This window comes from Hyperolius riggenbachi, chromosome 3, assembly GCF_040937935.1.
Source record: "Hyperolius riggenbachi isolate aHypRig1 chromosome 3, aHypRig1.pri, whole genome shotgun sequence".
Lineage (NCBI taxonomy): Eukaryota > Metazoa > Chordata > Amphibia > Anura > Hyperoliidae > Hyperolius > Hyperolius riggenbachi.
The window spans coordinates 191559818-191576948 of record NC_090648.1 but is presented as its reverse complement, the minus strand read 5'-3'; the positions used below and the strand labels follow the sequence as shown (position 1 = coordinate 191576948).

Here is a 17131-nt window from a genome sequence, read left to right as displayed (position 1 = left end):
TGCGATGGGAGAGGAGCATCGCAGCGCAATGGCCAGGTGTAAAACCGACCTGAATCTTCAGCTTATATGTCAGCTTTACATTTTATAATTAACAAGAGCACATTTTCTCACACATAAGGTAGATTCAGATTTTCAAATCAAAAGAAACCACTCTGCCCTTTCCCAAAAGTACATTTTTGTAGCAGAGTAGTTAAAAAACATTGTCAGTCCTGCTTTATTTTATCAAGTCTGTTGGGGGAAACAAGTGGGAGAAGCAGTACAATTGGGCACAATTTGCGGCTCATAATATTGGCCATTGTGTAACATCTGCGGCTGCGGGCACGCAGGGGGTCTCCGCAGCCGCCTCAGTTCCCTGCTCTGAGGTTTTTTCCGTTCCGCCGCTGTCTAGCTCGCGGGGAAGGTATTGTCATTAGCACATAGGGTTGCTGTATCGCGCGGCCGCGTGCGTAGACAGGACCTTTATGCTGGGAGGATGCGCGTCAGCTGACCCGCTGGTCGGCTGACGTCAGAGGGGACTCACGCCGCTCAGGATTGGCTGATTGCTAGTGGGCGCGGCCGTGGGGTCTCCTCTGCTTCAAAAGCCTTCAGTCTTCAGTCGCAACCTGTCTGCTGTTGCGAATACATACGTGTTAGCGCTCAGACCTTAGACTAGTATCCGGTGTGCTTTGATCTGGGAGGAAACCAGGGATTTCACACAAGACTAGGACTATTGCTTTATTGTATATTATTTATTATTTATATTCTATGTATGACTCTGGCTTATCTCTGACTCTGCTATTGCTTTACGTTTCTGTACTTCTACCCATCTGATCTAGTTGCTGGACCTCTGCCTGAATACCTACTACTCTTGCTTACTGATTCTGTACTGTATCTGCCTCTCAGTTGCCGAACCTAGCCTGTCTGACCTCTCTGCTCACCAGTGGGCCCTTGCCACTGGTGAGGTGCTCTTCTGATAGTACCCACCAGCTCCTCTGGTGAGGTTTAGTTAAAGCTACTCAGTTACTGTTTCTGATAGTACCCACCAGCTCCTCTGGTGAGGTCTCATTAAACTAATCCGTTACTGTTGCACCAAGCACTATACACCTTGCCTTCCTGGCAGCTATATTTGCATTATTGGTGATACTACAGATCACCACATAATCAGACGTCTGTGTTGCTATACCAATCGTTACACAATCGTTACACATTGTCATAGGTGCCCATTTTAAAATACCAATTAACAAGCTGTTAGGTGTAGGTAGGAAGGTTGGTGTTAGGCATAGATGGGGGAATGGTAATGTTAGGTGTAGGTAGGGGGGAGGTAAATGTTATGCATAGGTAAGGGAGTTAGTGTTAGGCGTAGATGCAGGGAAGGTTAGGGTGAGAATCGAATGCAAGGAAGGTTAGTGTTAGAATAGAATAAGAAAGGCTGATAGTGGAATATAGATAATACCATGGACATTTTCCTATCAATAGCAGGAGATGGTGAAATATCGGTAATATTGCTGATATTCTACTATCGACAATATTTTTCTCCCATTTTTCTTTGTGGTTCATTGAAATGTACCTACAAATGGGAGTATTAGCAAACAATTGTCTAAGACACAAGACGGAGCCGCACAGCGTGGCCAGGGTGAGTAGGAGAACAATAGCCTCCGCCTGCATTCAACTGAGATGATCCCTCAATGCAAATCTCTCACTGATGCATCAGGGGACCACTGTCTGCATGCTAGATTTTGAGCAGAGGTGGACTCGACCAGGCACCTCAGTCAAGAACCATCTAGTGTGTGTACAAAGCTTTACACTGCCCATTTGTTTTGGGTAGGAACACACTAGGCAGAATCGCATATGCGTTTTCCACTATGGGCTATGGAAAACACATATGCGATTCTGCCTAGTGTGTTCCTACCCTTTATTGCATCTGCTCCTCTCTACTTTTTAAAAGTGTGGATTTTCAAGAGAAATTTTCAAAAGGGTATCCGCAACACACATCACTGTTCAGTTCACCACTGTTTCCTACAGTGTGCACTACAGTGAAAGTAATGAACACCATTTGGCAATCAATAACGTGGGGAATAGTTTGTCTGACATTTTATAAATATAGTGGTCACCGCTTAAGTGTCATTAAGCAATTATAAATGGTGGTTGCAGAAAATCTATGATCTTGCATAAAACCGGTAATCATTTAAGATAGTTACTAGTTTAATAAATCTGGCCATTTATAAATAGATCCCACTGATATCAATAGAAAAGTGCAGCCCCATTTAGCTAATTTAGCTCTTTACCTTTCACATTTGAATTGTAAGTTCTGATGCTACTCAATGTGCAGGGTGATAGAAAAAGTAGCTGGCAAAGGTAATGTGGTAACTCTAAGTTGACTCTTTTTTTATTGAACTCTAAAAATGTAATTCTCACACTAAAATAATTAAAGAACAGCTTATCACATTTAGGTATTTCGTTTTTCAGCAATTTTAATTCATGATAAGAAAGTAAAATATAAAAATGTATTATCAACTACAATGATGAGGAGATAATTGGAAAAATCTTCTGTGAAGGACAGAGGTAGGAGAGCACTCTCAGTAATATGGGGAGACAGGTGTCCGATCGCCACTGGAAAGGTCTCACCTGAGGTGGTGGCTGCCGGCTGGTGGTCCTGTATAGGGATAACCAGCATGTGGGCAATGTCCCACTACCCAGGGCCTCGGCTTGCAAGGATACCTCTCCCTCTCGGCATTTGCCACCTCATCAGGTTAGACCTTTTCAGTGGCCGCCAGCCACCTGTCTCACAATATTAATGAATGCGTTCTCTTCCCTCTGTCCTTCACAGAATTCTCCTCCTGTCACCAATTGCGAATCACAGAGCAGCACTCTATCTACACCGGACCTCCACCAAGCTAGGAACACCACTCGCTTGGTAAAGGGAGTCCTACACATTCTCTTGCACAAGAAATTATAAAGACCTTACTGCACTAATCAAACTTGTCTTTGCTTCTAGACTATATGGAGGTAGACTATATAGACCAGGGGTGCCCACACTTTTTCGGCTCGCAATCTACTTTAAAATTTGCCAAGTCCAGGAGATCTACCAACATTTAAAGTGTTGCAGACCCCCCCCCCCCCCCCCCCAGACCCCAGGTACAAGTGCCTCCAGTATAGGAAGCTAAGTACCGGTCCCTTCAGCATAGGTAGCTGGGTACAGGTGCCTTTGGCATAGGTAGGTAAGGATAGGTGCCTTTAGCATAGGTAGGTAGGTATAGGTGCCTTTAGCATAGGTAGGTAGGGATAGGTCCCTTTAGCATAGGTAGGGATAGCTCCCATTAGCATAGGTAGGTGGGGATAGGTCCCTTTAGCATAGGTAGGTGGGGATAGGTCCCTTTAGCATTGGTAGGTGGGGATAGGTCCCTTTAGCATAGGTAGGTGGGGATAGGTGCTTTTAGCAAAGGTAGGTAGGGAAGGGTGCTTTGGGCATAGGTAGGTAGGGATGGGTGCTTTTGGCATAGATAGGTAGGGATAGGTGCTTTTGGCATAGGTAGGTAGGAATGGGTGCTTTTGGCATAGGTAGGTAGGGATGGGTGCACAGGTGCTTAATCACTTAACTCCCTCCAGCGGCAATGTCTGGTCTCCCCTCCCGGGGCGCTCCGGCTGGCAGCGCGATTGAATGAGGCATGCGTGCGTGTGTGCATGTATGTGCTGTGCCCGGCGTCACCCCCAGCCATGATGTCGCGTCATGGCAGAACCGGGGCGGTTCTTGGCTCTTCAGCCGCGCCTCCTCTCTCCTCCCCGCTTCGTATTGGCCAGCGGCCGCAAAATATGATGTGACGCGGCCAAGAGGCCGCGATCTACTAAATAGGCGGTTGCGATCGACCTATTGGGCACCCCTGATGTAGACTACATGGGATTGTAATGAGTTTTTTTACATGTAGGTGTGTAACTAAGTTAGCCATACCTCATGAAAGTAAATTGTAATGAGCTACTCTTAGACTGATATTTAGCATTATATTACACTTGCTTTTCATTTTCTGTATTGTTGTCTATATTATGTACTTTGAAATAATGCTAAAAAATTAGTATGTCAATAAAAATACTTTAAACTAATGGAATTTTAACTCAACGTGAACATTTGAAATAAAGCATAGTATTATGAGGATGCCACCTCAATGAGATAGATGTGTTTGGTTTGATTTTCAACAGAATGCAATACAAATAGGTAACATACATGTAGCCTCGTTCACATCAGGGCCGTTTCTGTGCGCTTTTTACAGCGCACTTCCCTGTGCGATCAGCAAGGTATTTACTTTCCCATGTAACTAAATGTAGCTGGTTCACATCTATGCGCTGCGCTGAGCAGCGTTACAGAAACGTAGAGTTGCATGCATTTCTGTGCGTTGAGCTGGAAAGCGCACAGCAATGCAAGTGAGTGGGTGCGCTTTTTTAGCGCATAGAAGCGCATGCGTTTTTTACCCCTAATTGGAGAAAAAAAATACATTTACATACAAAAACAAAGTTTTATTGACAACTGCTGCTGGTACAACAAGCAAAACGTGCTTTAAAGAAGCGCAGCGCAACGCACAGAAAGGCGCACTAAAGCGCGCACAAGCGCATGCGTTTTTTACCACACGCTTTCACACGTTTTGCAGCGCAGCAGATGTGAACGAGGCCTTACAGTATTTCTGAAACTTGGCAGATGAAATATTGTTAGAGACTATGACTAAGTACTACTCTAGCGATACAGAAGTGAAATTACAAGCAAGTCTTGGGATATGTTTTATGGGTAGTAAATCTAAAGCTCAGTAATTTTGCCTATACTGAATCAGATTAAAAATAAAAGATCCTTAAGACTGTGCTGCTATTGCTTTTTTAGCAATAAAGTTCTGTGCTTACAGTACACACTAGAGTGCATTTTGCTGGCTCAAGCGTTAATTACAATATAGCTGACAAAGAGCTGAATACTCTGCTTGCCCATTGACTTATTATGCGATGCTATGGCTGTAAAGAAACTACAGGATTTGTAAGAGGTACATTCGTTTCTTTTACATTTTCTTGCAGCTTTCACTCTAAAAGGCGAGTATACTTTGACTGTGTTACAAGTTTTCCTTACTTTATATTTGTTCTGTTTTGCCTCAGTTAGCTGTTGCCATTGTTATTCTTATTGTTTTTTAGTGCCAATAATGTATATCCTAAAAAAATACAGTACTACATCCAATAAACACATTTATTTCTATTTCATTCTCCCTGGCTGGCAGTACTACCATTGCTCATTCCGAATGACAGGAGAAGGCTGGCTGCTCTGCTGTGGCCACTATCAAGATATCCTCATTGTTGATGCAAAGACCTTGCAAGTCCTTCATACCTTCAAGTCACAAGCTTCAGATTGGATTAGCTGCATGTGCATTGTACACTCTACCAGGATTCAAGGTACAGCAGTGACAGGGATTCATCTACAAGAATATTATAAATATAGTAAAATCTTGTTATAGTAAACTGTAGTAAACATTTGGGTATAAGAAACTAAAGGTCCCAGCCAAGTACCATTATAAGTGTATGAGAGTAACACCTGGTATAGTAAATCCTGATACAATAGAATTTCTGTTACAGTAAACCTGTTTTTTGACCCCTGCAGTGTTATGTACTCAGCTATAGTGGAAAGTGGGTGGGCACATGCATCATACGTCAGTGGGTGGGCTGGCAGCCACTTGTAGCCTTCTCTCTCTCTGTACACTACTCTGGATCTGTGAAGACTACCTAAAAATCACCAGCCAGTGAGACCTATGCTTCCTGTGTAAGCTGCTGTCTGATCACGAAGGGAATTGCCTGTCCTCTGTGACTTGCTTGTGCATGACTGCAACACTACAGTATTATCCTGACGGCACAGACATTTGGAGGAAGGAGCACACAATCAGTACTGTACCTGCATTAACTAGTAGTGACACCTTTGCTTCCTGTGCAAGCTTTCCTTATGTCCAACCCCCCCCCCCAACCACCCCCACACACGCACATCTGATGGTTTTAATCATAATCCTTTTCTGTGCCTGATGTCTAACCTTCATTGTCCCTCCTCTTTTATGCTTGAATGCTGATCATTATATAACTAGCACAAAAAGTCTTTAAGTATCCATACCATTTATTGTCATCCTACTGTGTAGACTTTTACAAATGCATAGACTAGTGCACAATCATATGAAAGGGAGTAGATGGCTTTAATATCGCTAAAACTTTCCAACCAGGAGCAATATATTCTGCAAAGCCTTTTTTGTCAGTTTTAAAGGACTACTATTGTGAAAAATTGAAAATACATTATTATTTTCATTTATATAGCACGCTCCGCCAACATCTTCCATAGCACTTTACATACAGTAGTAAAAAAACATGTATAGCATGTATACATATACAATTAGGACATCCAGCAATACACATACGTATGGCTGCCTTTACTGCAAACAGATGGTGAATCGATTTCAGCCTGAAATCGATTCACCATCTGCTGAGCTGCCGCTGTTGCCTGTCCCCCCCCCCCCCCCCGCATACATTACCTGAAGCCTGGTCCCGGGCACCTTCTCCGCATCAGGGCATCCGTGTATAACTTTCTGTCACTCCAATGACAGCGGAAGTTCAAATAGAGCGCCCTCTATTTGAACTTCCGCTGTCACTGCAGTGACACAGGAAGTTATAGCCAGATGCCGGGATGCGGAAGGTGATGCTGAGAAGATGCCAGCCGGGAGCCGGGAGGTGATGCGGAGAAGATGCCAGCCGGGAGCCAGCTTCAGGTAATGTATACCTGCGTCTATCGTACGCCGCTAGCGATGCGCTCCCTACCTGCGGGCGATTGAATTTCCCGCACGGAGCAATCGATGGGACCGATCTATTTCGGGACGAAATAGATCGAAATTTAGCGTTTAGCGTGAACGATTTGACAGCAGATTCGATCCCAGTGATCGTATCTGCTGTCGATCGGCGGGTAATCGGCCTAGTGTATGGCCAGCTTAAAGGTGGCCATACACTTATAGATTTGCAGCAGATTCGACCATCAGATAGATTTCTGGCAGATTCCTGTCAAGTCGAATCTGACAGGAATCTATCTGATGTGTGCCACACACTAGGAACAGATTTCCAATAGATTTCAGAATTAAATCTATTGGAAATCGATCTAAATGCATTATTGGACCATTAGATCCAATGCAACGCTATGGGCCATCGATCTGCTGCCAGCAGCAGATCGACCTAGATTTTACATCCTGTCAGATAGATCGAAATCAATCGAAATCAATCAAAATCGGTCGAATGGAGAATTTGATAGAATCTATTTCTGATCAATCAATCGATTCTATAGAATCGATCAATCAATGCCTGAAATTGACCAGTGTATGGGCCTTGCATGATTACAGTGTAGATTGTAGAGGGTAGTGGGTTGGAGACATTAGGGAAGGAGACACAGGAGTTAGTTTTTGAGGCAGTAAGCCTCAAATGCTACCTATCACAAAATTATAGACTAATAGTCTAAATAGGTGTGTTTTGAGAGAACGTTGAAGGCTTTAAGGCTTGGAGCATGATGGGCTGTGGGAGTGCATTCCAAAGGAGAGGTGATGCTCGCGAGAAGTCCTGGATGCATGAGAGCAAGGAGTTTACTAAACTAGAGGAAAAGAAGGTTTCCTGGGGAGAGGAAAGGTTCTGAGAGGGATGGTATCTGGAGATAAGTCTGGAAATGTAAGGAGGTGACAACTTTATGTAGAGCTTTGTATGATAGGATGAGGACTTTAAACTGGATCATTGGGAGCTGAGGATAAGATAAGAGGGAATAGGGTCCAAGGCACAGGTAGTGAGGTGTGCTTTAGAGATCAATGAAGAAAGGCGATGTTCAGTTAAGGTAGTGAAAGTTGTTAGCAGGGAGAAGGATTAAGTGACTGACTGGTCATGTTGAAAGGGGGAGGGGTAGTTTGTAGTGGTTAGTTTCTAGAGGGTGTACAACCAGGCATGGGAGATGAATAAGTGCATTTCTCCCAGAGTAAAATGCACTTATAAATTACCTTTCTCCTATATTTCTGTTGCTTACAGTAGACAATAAAACTCTTATAGGTTTTGGACTAATCCATCTCCTCATGGGGGATTATCAGCATTTACATTATTCTTTACAAAACTGTTGTATGGAAACGATCTATATAAAGATGGCAGACAGCCAACCCACTCGCTTGGACACTATTTTAGCAGTTGGACGGATCAACTGTTGTTCATTAAGTGCTCTTGAAAATAAGGAAAACCCTGAGAATGCCTCAAAAAGTAAATTACAGTGTACTTTACTCTGGAACAAATGCACATATGCACACATTTTAAACTTTACAAATTTTCATGATAGTGATCCTTTAAGGAGTTTAGTTTAGGAATATAATTACAATGCAGGTATTTTTCTATACTGGTAGTAATGACTACTTAACAGTAAATCATTTAATTTTTATAATTGTCTTCCATGTACTGTATAAGCCCGTATCTCCACTGCTGTATAATGAATATAGTGGATGGATAGCATTCTTACCTTGCAGTACTGGATCCCAAGTGCGAATACCAGCCAGGGCCTATCTGCAAGGAGTTTGTACGTTCTCCCCATGTCTGTTTGGGGTTTCTCCAGACACTCCAGTTTCCTCTTACATCCCAAAAGCATACAGATCTTACAGTTAATTGGCCTCTCCCTAAATTGGCCTTAGATTTTGATGGACATACGACTATGGTAGGAATAAGATTGCTAGCCCCTCTAAAGGACAGTTAGTAACATGACTATATAAACACTCTGTAAAAGCACCTCGGAAGATGTCGGTGCTCTATAAATACTAAAATACTAAAAATAATATGAGAGAAGTGAGAATGTCCAAGTAAGTTTATAATCTAGGAAGTAGGAATGGGATACTAAGTAACAAAATATTATTTTAAAGAGGGAAATGGGCACTTAAATTAAGAGGGCTTTGAGGGCTTGTTTTAATATGTTGATTACGATGATGTAGGGTGGAAGCAGCTCCATAGAGATCTTGCAGCTGTACATAATAGGCCACTAGAGGAGCGGAGAGGGTGGTTTAGAGTGTAGTTGAATAATAGAGATTTGCTGAACTATTCACCCGGTGAATAGTTCGCAGCGAACAACGAGTGTTCGCGTTCGCCCCCTCAGCTGAATACATGCAGTGTTTGGCCCGCCCCCTATACATTATAATGGAACCAAACTATGACACTTCACCCCAGAGGTCAGTATTTACATGGCAGCCAATCAGCTATCCTTCCCACCTGGACCACCGCTCCCCCCCCCCCCCCACACACACACACACACCTATCAGAAAGCCACAGAAGCCACTTTGCAGCCTGTGTTTGGCTTCTGTGCTGGGCAAATCAGGGAGAGTTTGCTACTGACAGAGAGAGAGTTAGGTAGGCTATGTGTTCCCGCGTCCTCAGTGCAGATTCGTGCTGCTCCCACATTGTCCTGAACAGCTAAGTCCTTCTTAGGGCTATTACATTGTTTTTCTTGCTATTGTGTTCAGTGCACAAGTAAGCTGTTGGAGACAGGTCTACTGGTCCCAGTAGTGCACCAACCATAACCCAATAATCCTTCACACCACTACTGGCATCTAATATCCACTACTGCCACTGTATACGGCCTCAGTGCAGAATCAGTGTTTTTTTTGTGTCACTTAACTGTCATTGAACTACCTCAGCCTGACCATAGAGGTTGAAAAACCACAATCGCCTGCACTCCCACGATTGTGCGCACAAGCATAGCAGCCACTACACACCACTACACAAAGATTGCCGCCAAGAGGACTAACATTAATGACCTGGAGGTGTCAACTAGTAAAAACAAAGATATGCTCACCTGACATAATCACAAAAGGTCTTTGCGTTTTTTTTGCGGACTGCGGTGCATTAAACACTGGGTTTGGTCTGTCAGTGTGAAGCATGTGTAACCCTTACTCTACCTGATGGACATGTACACACACCAGATGTTTTAAAGCACTTTATTCCACCAATTTAGGAATATAATTTCTGCCCTTTAGAGATGAAAACATGACTCTGTGTAAATTATGTAATTTTTGGTGGGACTTTAGCCATGGATCCCCCTCCGGCATGCCACTGTCCAGGTGCTAGACCCTTTGAAACAACTTTTCCATTACTTTTGTGGCCAGAAACAGTTCCTGTAAGTTTTAGGATTCTCCTTCCCATTGAAGTCTATGGAGATTCGCCAGATTTGCCTATTCGCAAATCGTTGTGGAGATTGGCGTTCGTGAATCTTAAATTTGATGGTCGGCCCATCTTTATTGAATAACAGGTCAGAAATAAATGACATAAATTGAAAAGCTGTGGTTAAATGTGTTAGAGATAATAGATTTAAACTGTTGTTTCATTTATTTAGAGGATTCGTTAGTGGCAATATCAGCTGCTGGTGATTTAAAAGTGTGGGATCTCTCTTCTTCTGTAAACAGCATACAGGTCAGTAAAAACATAAATGTATTATTATTATTATTATTATAACTGTCCTGATTTATAACTGTTCTATTCATATCCATAGTCATGTACTGTATAATAGAACTGACAAATGGTAAAAAAAAATGTGTTCTTCTTTAATTATATCTTGTTTCTTGACTACAGTCTGCAGATAAATAATAATCTACTGTATTGCACATGAGCAAGGGTGTACCTATCCTCAGAGTCAGGCTACATAATCATCTAACTTCAGATAGCGGGCTTAAGGGGAAGCAAGACATTCCCAAAGCTCAGTATTGCCCCATATTCAACAGATTCCCTGTCAGTTTAATAACATCTACAACCCATGGGTACAAATAACCTTTGATTTATTTATATTGGTATGTAGAGCTATATGGATGGCTCACTATGTCAACATTTTATGTATTTCTTTTCCTACAAGTAATTAGGCTGTGAGCTTCGACGTCATCGGCCTTCACCTTTTTGTTTTCCAATGCAGTGAAATGTCCTGAAATACAATGGGTCTATATAATAATAGTATCTCTATAAAAAGAAAAAAGATCTTTCCTCACTGGTGGTTTTCCAGGAGGATTATTGCCACCTGTTCTGTATGACACCAGTCATAACCTACTGTACAAATGGAATAACACGCCTACTCTGGCAGACTTTACAAGTTGTGCCAGACCGCACTGCTTACCTTATATAAACCTGTTCCAGTTGTGGTTATAGACAGAGAAGTTGATTTACTTATAAACGGTATGAGCAGTAATAAATACTGCGTACTTAAAGAGGAACTCTAGCCAAAATAAAATAGAGCATAAAATTGCTCATTTTTTTAAATATTAATTTAGAAATAATTTAGCCAGTGATTGCCCATTATTAAAACTTTCCTTTCCCTGATTTACATTCTGAAATTTATCACAGGTGGCAACATGTTTAACACTGGCAGGTGATCTCTGTGGAATGTTTGTTTACTGAAAGCTCTAAAGCCAGTAAAAAAAATCTCTGGTCTCCCCGAATGCTCAGGGGGCAGGGAAAATTCTGCATAATAAGCAGCCTAGGCTAAGACTCAGTGGGAGGGTGGGGCTACATACAGCATACAGTAATAGCCAGCTATAGGAAGTGTTTCTAATGCTGAAAAAAGGATGTTTAATGCAAAAGTGGGCATACTGAATAATTTAATGCATTCTACCATATGTCCTTACGGTTCCTCTTTAAAACCTTAATCACTCACAAATAAAAAAAAACTGTTTTGTACAGTTTGAAATAAACACAATGAAACTGCAGCTTTTCTCAGCGATCTTCCAAGTACCTCACCCCAGAAAACACAAACATTGATGTAACATATTTTCCTTTAACATCTAAGTTATGACATCAGCATCTCAGATGGTTTGTGAATAATATTCAGTTTAGATTTGCTTTCATCAGTTTGTTCCTTTCCACAGGAAAAACAAAATGTGTATGAAACAGAATCCCAGTGCCTGGAGGCGGCCAACTACTGCGCCGTGCGTTTCTGCTCATACACGGAGAGGCTATTGCTGGCAATCTGCTCCACATCCTGGAAGGTGCTGATCAGCTTGTTACACCTCATTTACTCTGTCTCTCTGCCACCTCGGAAATAAATGACTTTGTGTTGATGTTAAAGTGATACTCTATCTTACAAATTTGCAAGGCACCAGAACTCCTTTCTAATAACTGTGTATATATATATATATATATATATATATATATATATATATATATATATATATATATATATATATATATATATATATATATATATATATATATAATGATGCTCGGAACAAATTATTGGGGAGTATCTACAGGGGAGCAGCAGAGCCCCCAGAGTTGTAAGGGGGCCCCAATTGCTACTTCACTCCCTCTGATTAAGGAATCCACTCTTCATATCGGGTGTTTTTGTTGCTACAATTGTTACAAGTCTGAGGATTATGATGGCCACACTGTGATGGCCTGGCTGTTAGGGTAGGCAAGGGAAAGGATGTGGACATTGCTGGGCCCCATCCAAGTTTTGTTGGGGGTGGCATATTTTGTAGTTACGCTACTGTAGTTGTTGCCTCCTTAACGTGCGCTTGCTCTCAGGGCCGGCCCGCAGGTGAAACTTTTGCCTCAGGCGGTAAAGTTCTAGGGGCGGCATCCGCCCGTCCGTGGGTGTGGGGGTTCCGGCCGCCGAGCTGGAGGGGTAGCTGGCAGGACGGGGGTATTGGGCCTAGCGGTGGGAAGGGGGGTCGGACCCCCCTTTCACTCGCCTGGGTCCCCCGATCTGCGCTCCCCGCCAGCTTTGAATGTAGCGTAAGCAGCCGACAGACAGTAGGAGGCACGGGGGGGATCACTCACCTCTTCCTCGTTCCAGCGTGCGCTCCACTGACGTCACTTCCTGCAACGCCACCCGCTGTATTGTACGTGGCCGGTGTTGCAGGAAGTGACGTCAGTGGAGCGCATGTTGGAACGAAGAAGGTGAGTGACCCCCCGCCCGTGCCTCTTACTGTCTGTCGGCTGCTTACGCTACATTTAAAGCTGGAGGGGAGCGCAGATTGGGGGACCCAGGCGAGGGAGGGGGGAGTCCGACCCCCATCCCCACCGCTAGGCCCAATACCCCCGTCCTGGCAGCTACCCCTCCAGCTCAGCGGCCCCCCACGGGGGGACAGGGGGGGGGCGGCGGCGGCAATTTTTTCAAAACTTGCCTCAGGTGGCAAAAAGTCTAGGGCCGGCCCTGGTTGCTCTGTACGTCAGCTACCTCCAACTTAATGTATCATTTTCTCATCCCAAGATTTACCTCAAAGAATACAGAACACTGCCAAATGTTACAGGTAAATAAAGGAGGGGTCCACCACCAGTGCCTGGGTGTATCCCTGTGCTCTGGCAGCACTACAGCACTATTACACAGCACATGTCTAGTTACACCCAGGACCATAGCCCACTGTGCACCTGACAATCCACTGCCCCACTGTGCTTGCCGCCCACCAGATGAGGCCACTGCTCTGCTCACTGTGAGAACAACTCCTCCGGCTTCTGATCCCTGCAGACAGATCTCTTGAAGTCTCGCTGCTCCCAATCAAACCACCCTCGACTCAAAGCAACACTAACATAGTGTAAAATCAACTTTAATAAGGTAAAAGGTAATGCACGAGGCCAGTTGCAAATTGCATTATACAAGTAAAGCAAACGTTTCTCCCACAGCCGCTGGTGGTGGACTCCTCCTTGATTTACAACATGCAACACCATTTTATCGCGCGCAAAGTCCCGCGCGCAAAGTTTTACGCGCGCAATCGCGTAATTCTGCGTGCAGCGCCCATAGGGTTTAATGGGCGCATCGCGCGCTGCGCGATTGCGCGCGCAACACTTTGCGCGAGTTTCATTTTATCACGCCTAAACTGAGTTTAGGCATGATAAACGGCTTTTCACAGGCGTGCAAACACTTTGCACCGCTTTGTGAATCAGGCCCATTGCATGCTAAATTGGAGGCTTAAAGTGCTTTAAAACATCTTGCATGTGTATACATCAATCAGGTAGTGTAATTAGTGTACTGCTTCACACTGACAGACCAAACTCACTGTGTAACGCACCGCACACAGCAGTTTGTGTAGTGACGGCCATGCTGGACTGGTGCGCACCATGACGAGAGTGCAGGTGATGGCGGCTTTCCAGCCCATATGGTCGCCAGGCTGAGGTAGCTCAATGACAGAACAGTGACTGTCCAGCTGATCGAATTTGGTCTTTCCACAATGAAGCAACGACCTTATTATCTTGGGTGTGCCCCCCCCCCGAGACACTCATATAGCTGGCGGTCATTGCTTCATTGTGATACACAAGCCCCTTCACCGCAGCAAGGTAACGATCACGAAGGGAAATTGACACATGTACATGCCAGAAAAATTAGGCAGGCATGTACACCCACCAGAAAAATTATTATAGCGGCCGCTGCTAGCAGCAGACTTAAAAATTCAGGAATCCGCCTGAAGTCCTGGACCCTGTTGGTGGTGGCGGAGAAGGCAGTCAATCGGCCTGCAGGCAGAGATGCTGTGTGGGGAACGACTTAGTCATGGGGCAGGCAGTCACACGGCATGCAGGCAGAGATGCTGTGTGTGGGGACTGACTTAGTCTTCGGGTGGGCAGTAGCCCTCCAGGATCCGTGTCTCATTCATTTTGATAAAGGTGAGGTACTGAACACTTTTGTGACCTGGGCGACTTCCCTTCTCAGTGACAATGCCTCCAGCTGCGCTGAAGGTCCTTTCTGACAGGATGCTTGAGGCAGGGCAAGACAGAAGTTGGATGGCAAATTGGGACAGCTCTGGCCACAGGCCAAGCCTGTGCACCCAGTAGTCCAAGGGTTCATCTCTGCTCACAGTGTCTACATCCACATTTAAGGCCAGGTAGTCGGCTACCTGCCGGTCGAGGCGTTGGTGGAAGGTGGATCCAGAAGGGCTAAGGCGAGCGTTGGACTAAAGAATGTCCGCATGTCCGACATCACCATGAGACTGCTAAAGCGTCCTGTCCTTGCCTGCGTGGACATGGGAGGGGGAGAATTACTGGCAGTGGCACCTTTATTTCTTTGTGTTGTGAGATCAGCCTTAAACATATTGTAAAGCATAGTTGCCAGCTTGTTCTGCAAGTGCTGCATCCTTTCTGCCTTCTGGTGATTTGGAAACATCTCCGCCACTTTGTGCCTATACCGAGGGTCTAGTGGCGTGGCCACCCAGTACAGCTCATTCCCCTTGAGTTTTTTTATACGGGGGTCCCTCAACAGGCTGGAAAGCATGAAAGACGCCATCTGCACAAAATTGGAGGCAGACGTACTATCTATCGCCTCTTGCTCTTCCTCAGTGATGTCAGCTAAGTTCTCCTCCTCCCCCCAGCCACGAACAATACCACGGGAAAGTTGAGCAGCACAAGCCCCCTGCAACACCTGCTGCGGTTGTTCTTCTGCCTCCTCCTCCTCCAAAAAAACACCTTCCTCATCATCTGACTCCTCTTCCCCACACGACTCTTTCTCCTCGTCCTCCCCATTCTGTGCTGCCACAGGTGTTGAGGAATCATCTGCTTCTGCTGAGAATTTATCCCACAACTCCTCCTCCTGTTCATGTTCATGCTCCTCTACAGCTTGATCCACTACTCTACGCATGGCACGCTCCAGGAAGAAAGCATATGGGATCAAGTCGCTGATGGCGCCTTCACTGCGACTCACCAGGTGTTATGATCGCTTCTGCAGCGTTTACTGCTGACTGCAGTGGTATTGCAAACCAAGCAGTTCTAATGTCATTACATGCATTTGCTTGCATAGTTTGGTTTGCACTTAAACTAGTTGCTGATTCCATCTGCAGTCGCTCTGAAGTTAATGACAGTTTAATATGCTTTTGTGTAAACAAACATTGTCTGCTGCAATGGAGGGGCAATCCCTTTCCTGCAGGCTGCATATCATTGTCTGCCTTTTCCTGCTATCAGCCTGTGATTAATTACCATTCACTTGTGTGGGAATCTGCAGGTCTGCTCCCATTGGATGACCTCAGTATAAAGAACTGCTTCCTGCAATGCCTCATGGGCTACCATAGTCTCAGATTCTGTCTGTTACTCTGCTCGTGCCCCACCTCGTTCCTGGTCCGTGTGGACTGCGCTGACTCCTGCGAAGGGGTCAGCGAGTCCTCCTAGTTCTGCTCTTGTTCTAGAAGTTGTTACTTGCTTGTCTTGTGTCATATATTGGTTCATCGCCAATATATACGCATACTTGCGCATTTTGTTATTTTCCTTGTATTCGTGTTACGTTGATACATCAGTGTCGCTGATATATACGTACACGAACTGTTTATTTCCTGTGTTCAGTTAGTCAGCCTTCCAGCACGTTTTGGTAGTTTGCGCGTATCGTGAGCACCCGTGCTGAGCTAGTATCCTGCTCCTGGTCCTGTTTGTGGATTGCGTTCATCTCTGCGAGGAGATAACGAATCCTTCTGAATCCTGTCCTGTTACCGTTTGTGGATTGCGTTCATCTCTGTGAAGAGATAGCGAATCCTTCTGAGCCCTGTTCCCTGTATTGCTCCAGTGCTAGTCAGTGTTCCTGCTTATGTCATATATCGGTTCATTGCCGATATATACATATGTTAGTCAGACGTTACAAATAGTTTCATTGATAGCTGTAATTGTAATACGCTAGGAAAACATACTTATTGTATATTTATCTGTGTTACGTTCATCTATCTTGATCCTGCTATTCCCTGACTATCTTGTCCTGTCTTTGTGAGGCACGCCATCGCTGCAAACGCATTGGCTGCCTCATTCCAGTCTGTCTTATTGTGGACGCTAGCTGTCACTAAGTAGTGGCTAGTTAAGCAAGCGTTCATTCTGTCTACCTGTCCTGATCTCCTCAGTCCTGGTTTATGCGCTCAGCGCTACTTTGCGCTGAGACGTTATTACGAAAGTGTTGTTTGTGGCTGTTCGGATCTGCACCGGCTCTGTGCACCACAATCTCCTATTGGAGTCAGTCCTCTCCTCCACTAAACTGGGGATATCCTGATCGCTTGTGCTGGTGTGTGTACCTCCTTCACGTCAGCTTATGTGTTGCATGCTGACTGTGGAGATTACACCTCCAAGCTTAACACCAGGTTTGTCATCTCCTCAAACGGCTGCATGAGCCTGCAGGCATTTCGCATGAGTATCCAGTACTTTGGCCAGAATATCCCCATCTCCC

At 44.7% G+C, this 17131-nt stretch overlaps 1 protein-coding gene across 5 annotated transcripts in view; it reads left to right on the top strand.

The window, feature by feature from the left end:
* WDR72 (WD repeat domain 72) overlaps window positions 1-17131 on the top strand; it is a 558532-nt gene that overhangs the window by 308569 nt on the left and 232832 nt on the right. For all 5 annotated transcript variants that reach the window (XM_068275478.1, XM_068275479.1, XM_068275474.1 and 2 more), the window contains 3 exons: window positions 5223-5394; window positions 10361-10437; window positions 11877-11996. In XM_068275478.1, the coding sequence (XP_068131579.1) occupies window positions 5223-5394; window positions 10361-10437; window positions 11877-11996 (369 nt within the window). The remainder of the gene's footprint in view (window positions 1-5222; window positions 5395-10360; window positions 10438-11876; window positions 11997-17131) is intronic.